The sequence below is a fragment of the Dendropsophus ebraccatus genome, unplaced genomic scaffold (genome assembly GCF_027789765.1).
Source record: "Dendropsophus ebraccatus isolate aDenEbr1 unplaced genomic scaffold, aDenEbr1.pat pat_scaffold_1343_ctg1, whole genome shotgun sequence".
NCBI lineage: Eukaryota > Metazoa > Chordata > Amphibia > Anura > Hylidae > Dendropsophus > Dendropsophus ebraccatus.
This window is the reverse complement of record NW_027208764.1, coordinates 40,206-46,205: the sequence shown is the minus strand read 5'-3', so window position 1 is coordinate 46,205 and position 6,000 is coordinate 40,206. Positions and strand designations below refer to the sequence as shown.

Sequence of the window (6,000 nt, the reverse complement as noted above, 5' to 3'; positions counted from 1 at the left end):
GCTGTTGCCTGCGGACCTACCAGAACAGAGGATAAAATCATGACATTGGAATCTGAATAGGGACTGGGCTGGGACCTCCTGGAATTGCTATGGGTACTGCAAAACTGGCTGGGTAGCACTTAGCCTTTGTATTTACCTTTCACTCATGTTAGAATCACAGCTTGCTGGCTGGTGAATGGCTGGCTCTTGATCACTGCTGGACCTACTAGGACAATAAAAAAATTCATGCCACCGAGATGCAGTAAGGACCACTTGGAATTGCTATGAGGGTGATGTAACTGGCTGGGCAGCATGCAGCACTTGTATTTACCTTTCATACATGTGAGAGTCATGGCTGGGTGGCTAACTGGACAACTGGTTGGCTAGTTGACGGGCTGGATAGCTTGCTGGCTGGCTGGATGGCTAGATGGCTGGGCTGATGGCTAGCTGGCTGGTTGGCTTGCTGGCTGGCTTGCTGGATAGCTGGTTGGCTTGCTCGCTGGCTGGATGGTTGGCTTTCTGGCTGGATGGCTTGCTGTCTAGATGGCTGGCTGGCTTGCTTTCTGGCTGACTGGCTGTCTTGCTGGCTGCATGGCTGACTTACCCGCTAGCTGGCAGGATGGCCATGTAGATAGCTGGCTGGATGGCTTGCTGGTCTGGCTTGCTGGCTGTACGGTTTTACTTACCCGCTAGCTGGCAGGATGGCCAACTACAAAGATGGCTGGCTAGCCATCTGGCGGGATAAATGGAAGGCTGGTCAGCTGACCGGATGGCTAGCTAGATGACTGGTTAGCTTACACAAGCAGGACTGCCTCCAGATTGAAAGGAGCGCCACTGCTTTGTGTGCCCACATAACCTGCATCTATTGTCAGGGCAGGCAGTTGATTTCAGAGCAACAGAGTCAATCTGTGCATGCTTTGACATACTCTGCTGCTCAATGGCCATAATTACTGTATGTAAATTAGTGCCACCAGCTTTTGTTCTGCTACCACCCGTCTCAAATAACACATATGCCGCAGCAGTGCACAGGTGGCGGGGACGTCTGATTTATGTTGCCAAAGTGACTGAGTGACAAATTGGGCCCCCGTCCCCCAGCATATCTTTGGCGCTCTGGATGTTTACACCATGGTGGTAGTAAGTCCCCTTCCGACCCAAATGAGGCACCTGATTCTCTTTTTAGTGTTAGTGGCGCATCTTTCAGACACCTCTTGGTATTAAGAGAATTCTGTCCTCAAGTTTGTGACTTTAAAGGGGGCCTCTTCCTACCCCATATAAGGCAAATGCAACCTCCAGATGATAAAGGCGCCTGATTTGCCTCTAGATGTTATGGGCGCCTCCTCCAGACCTCCACTAGGTGTTAAGGGAGTCCTTACCTCCAGTATTTGATGGTACAGTGGGGTTCCTCCTCCCCCATATGAGGTAAATGGTCCCTCCTGATGGTAACGGCGCCTTATTTACCTCTAGGTGTTAAATAGGTTATCCAGGAATCTGAAAAGGTTAAACCTTTCCTCTCTTCATGGTCGCTAACCTCCAGAGTGACCTCAACTCAACCTGATCCTTTCTTATCTGGCCTAAACGGGTGAGGCTGAGATGGTGAGGCAAATACTATGTTGCGATCACTGCATATTGGTGAAACCAGGCTCACCGCCGTGGCCAATGTATACATGATGTTGTGAGAACATCAGCAACATTGTGTGTACATTGGCCACCACTGGTTTATCCAACATGCAGTGATCCCAACATAGTACTCACCCCATCATCTCTTCCTGCCACCGTCATGCCAGATGAGAAGGTATGAAGACATAAGCTGCTGGGAGTACTTAAAGGAGGAAAGTGGCTGAGAAGCAAGGAAAGGCGATACCTTTTCAGCTCCACGAATAACCTCTTTACAGGCGCCACCTCCAGACTCCACAAGGTCTTAAGGGAGTCCTTACCTCCAGTATTCGATGGTAAAGTGGGGTTCCTCCTCCCCCATAAGAGGCAAATTGCTCCTCCTGATGGTAACAGCGCCTCATTTACCTCAAGATGTTAAATGGGTTATCCAGGAGTCTAAAAAGGTAATACCTTTCTTCTCTCCCTGGTCGCTAACCTCCAGAGTGACCTCAACTCAACCTGATCCTTTCTTATTTGGCCTAAAGAGGTGAGGCTGAGATGGTGAGGCGAATACGATGTTGTGATCACTGCATATGGTGAAACAGGCTCACCGCCGTGGCCAAGGTATACATGATGTTGTGAGAAGATCAGCAACATTGTGTGTACATTAGCCACCACTGGTTTGTCCAACATGCAGCGATCGCAACACAGTACTCACCGCATCATCTCATCCTGACCCCTTCACATCAGATGGGAAGGTATGCTGCTGAGAGTAAGTAGTGGAGGAAAGTGGCTGAGAAGCACGGAAAGGCAATACCTTGATCCTTGAAAAACCTCTTTAAGGGCGCCACCTCCGGACTACATCAGGTGTTAAGAGAATCCTTACCTCCAAAATTTGATGGTAACGTGGGGTTCCTCCTCCCCCCATACGAGGCAAATGGCTCCTCCTGATGGTAACGGCGCCCCATTTACCTCATGATGTTTAAAGGTTTATCCAGGAATCTAAAAAAGGTAATACCTTTCCTCTATCCCTGGTCGCTAACCTCCAGATTTACTTTGTCTCAGTCTGATACTTTCTTATCTTGCCGAAAGGGATGAGGTTGAGATAACTACTAAGTTGTGATCACTGCATGTTGGTGAAACCAGGCTCACCGCTGTGGCCAAGATATACATGATGTTGTGAAAACATCATCAACATTGTGTGTACATTGGCCACCACTGGTTTATCCAACATGCAGCGATCGCAACACAGTACTCACCGCATCATCTCATCCTGACCCCTTCACGTCAGATGGGAAGGTAAGCTGCTGAGAGTAAGTAATGGAGGAAAGTGGCTGAGAAGCAAGGAAAGGCAATACCTTTTCAGATCCTTGAAAAACCTCTTTAAGGGCGCCACCTCCGGACTGCATCAGGTGTTAAGAGAGTCCTTACCTCCAGAATTCGATGGTAAAGTGGGGTTCCTCCTCCCCCATATGAGGCAAACGGCTCCTCCTGATGGTAACGGCGCCTCATTTACCTCAAGATGTTTCAAGCGCCACCTCCAGACTCCACAAGATCTTAAGGGAGTCCTTACCTCCAGTATCTGATGGTACATTGGGGTTCCTCCTCCCCCATATGAGGTAAATGTTCCCCCCTGATGGCAACGACACCTAATTTACCTCTAGATGTTACAGGTGTCTCCTCCTTCTCCAGACACTTCAGATGTTACGGGTGTCTTCTCCTCCTCCTGCCGATGGCACTATGTTACCTAGATGAGAGATATACCAAACAAACTATTAACAAAATATCAATCATAAAAGTATAATAAATAAATACATAAATAATATAAAGATAAGTACAATAAGGGCCAGTTCACACTACTGAATCGGCATGGAGTTTCCGATCGGAACCAAATCCCGCCTGCTATCTCTTTTCAATGGGAGGCCTTGCCTGTCTTCACTGTCCACGCCTCTCCTTTCAAAGACTTGAGCGTAATCTCTGCGCCAATTCCATAGTGTGAAAGGGACCTAAGAAAAACAGTGAGATTTTGGTTACTCACCTTTCAGTCATCTTTGGTCTTACAGCAGCAGCAGAACAGTGCCCGAATTCTACAAAACAAAGAGAAAATCCACCATGACTTTCCTGAGATCAGACATATCTTCTGGTGACACATAGTGATGGGAGAATAGACGTTACACTGGAGAGAAGGGGGTCGGATATGTCCCTATCAGTGGGATGTAGATGGGGCGGCTGTGTTATGTACAGGAGTTCAGGTATGGGCTGTATAGTGCCGGGTACACTATGTGTGTTAGGCCACAACTGAATCAAACTGTTCCCAATTATCAAGGATAAAAAAGAGGACGACTCTAGATGTCTGTTCACCCCTTAGGATAAAGATATCATGTTGGGACATTATCACTTGTATTTACCTGTCCATGATGGTCCTCCTGCTGCTGCTCCTTAGAAGAAATAGGGGAAAATAAATGGGTAATTTAACAAAACCAGAATCATCGAGCACATTACTTGTAGCCAGGAGAATAACATTTACAGCTATGTATATTATAATAATTCTATCCTTACAGTATGTATGAGCGACTCTATCCACTCCTACAGTAATATATATTCACAAACTATAGCGAAATTATCAGCAAGTTAGAAGCATCTGACTTGCTGATATGTGTTATTGCAGGTGTATGGCCAAACAATGTCAGTGTCTTTTATAGCTCACCTTGGGGGAGCGCTGATCTCCTCCTCCTCTTCATCGACTTCCCTGTATATATAATATAAAACAGCTCATATACAAATATATAGTTATTATGGATATGTCATTATATAGAGACTTGGGTGAGGAGTTTACAAGGCAGTGACATAGCATAATGGACTCTTTATATCTACCCATACACAGCAGCAGTATGATTACAGCCCTGCTCCTTCTTCATACTTACACGATGGTGTCCAGACTAGGGCTCCCCTGGTGTATTGGGCATGCGTAGTCTCTGTAACAATAAACATGGCTGTGGTTAGGGTTGTTGACACTATGTTCTATCTAAAAATTACATTAAATCTCATCAGTTGCAAAGTGTCACTAAAATATGACCTTAAACTCCAGGATTTATTCCACGTAAATTCCCATTATGTTTTATGCTGCTTGAACCACAAATTATAGTGGTGATCCCCATTGGCTATTTTGCCCATGAACCTTGATTGATTGATTTCTCCTTATACTCAAACAGGGAGAGATCTATTAATCAAAGGAGAAGCATGTGGATGCTGCCCGGATGATTCATAGTTCGGGCAGTATAAACACATCTTTTTATTACTAACACACTATTGGCGCCATATTCCCTAGCATTATCCTTCTATTATGAAGCAGGAAAAATATAGAAATAATACATATTATAGGTGTAATAGTCACCCCTGCAGGTGCAGCACATTTGTACAATAACTTGCCTATAAGACTGGCCCTAGTTATAAGATTTCATGCTGCTGGACACGTTCCTCCAACGACTTTCTTTTTTGTTTTAGCAAAAAATGTTCGTTTTTTTATACTGACGGACGCCAGTGATGATCATTATTAACGACCGTCATTATCAAAAAACATAGCCAAAGGGTGAACCAGGGACTAAAAGTCACACATTTTTTAGCTAGCAAACAGTTGCACAAAAAATGTTGACTTTTTGACACAAAAACCTAGGACTACAATCTTGATAATTTCCCACCAATATATTTGAAGTAGATAAATCATCTACAATGGCTTCCTTTTTTACAGTGATTTACTTACCCGTCCAGTTCGTTGTCGTCCTCCTCTCTGGTGTCTTCGGTCCTGATAGTTACAAAATAGAAAAGATATTGAGAACCCAACTACAAGAGACATTCATATTACAATGATTACATATCACAATGATTTACTTACCCGTCCGGTTGGTCGTTGTTCTCGTCCTCTTCGGTGTCTTGGGTCCTGTTAGTTACAAAGTAGAAAAGATATTGAGAACCCAACTACAAGAGGACATTCATATTACAATGATTACACATTACAATGATTTACTTACCCGTCCGGTTGGTCGTTGTTCTCGTCCTCTTCGGTGTCTTGGGTCCTGTTAGTTACAAAATAGAAAAGATATTGAGAACCCAACTGCAAGAGACATTCATATACATTACTATAGTGGAGAAAAATAAGCCCATAGATAAGAAGAGCCCCCCCTGTCCCGTCCTGTCACCGCTCCCCTCTCTATACTGGATGGCAAATAAAGGTAATTTTGTACATTTAGAGAAGGTCCCTATACACTAGGGCTGGGCGGTATACCGTAAAAATACCGATACCGTCTCTGGCGTCGGTTAACCGACCTCAACTTTGCCAGGACGGTATGTGCGGTATTTCATGTTTGTGGTGTGCTGAGCAGGGATGCCGGCAGTCAGGCAGGACGTGGCTGCAGCAGATCGGATGAGGGA

General features: G+C 45.2%; 1 protein-coding gene across 1 annotated transcript in view; it reads right to left on the bottom strand.

The window, feature by feature from the left end:
• Nucleotides 1-2,262: 2,262 nt before the first annotated feature.
• LOC138775100 (uncharacterized) overlaps nt 2,263-6,000 on the bottom strand; it is a 38,129-nt gene continuing 34,391 nt past the window's right edge. The window contains exons 10-17 of the mRNA XM_069955825.1: nt 5,601-5,645; nt 5,465-5,509; nt 5,333-5,374; nt 4,497-4,547; nt 4,280-4,321; nt 3,981-4,010; nt 3,611-3,659; nt 2,263-3,319 (exon numbers count right to left, since the gene is read on the bottom strand). Coding sequence (XP_069811926.1) covers nt 3,614-3,659; nt 3,981-4,010; nt 4,280-4,321; nt 4,497-4,547; nt 5,333-5,374; nt 5,465-5,509; nt 5,601-5,645 — 301 coding nt within the window. The 3' untranslated portion in view covers nt 2,263-3,319; nt 3,611-3,613. The remainder of the gene's footprint in view (nt 3,320-3,610; nt 3,660-3,980; nt 4,011-4,279; nt 4,322-4,496; nt 4,548-5,332; nt 5,375-5,464; nt 5,510-5,600; nt 5,646-6,000) is intronic.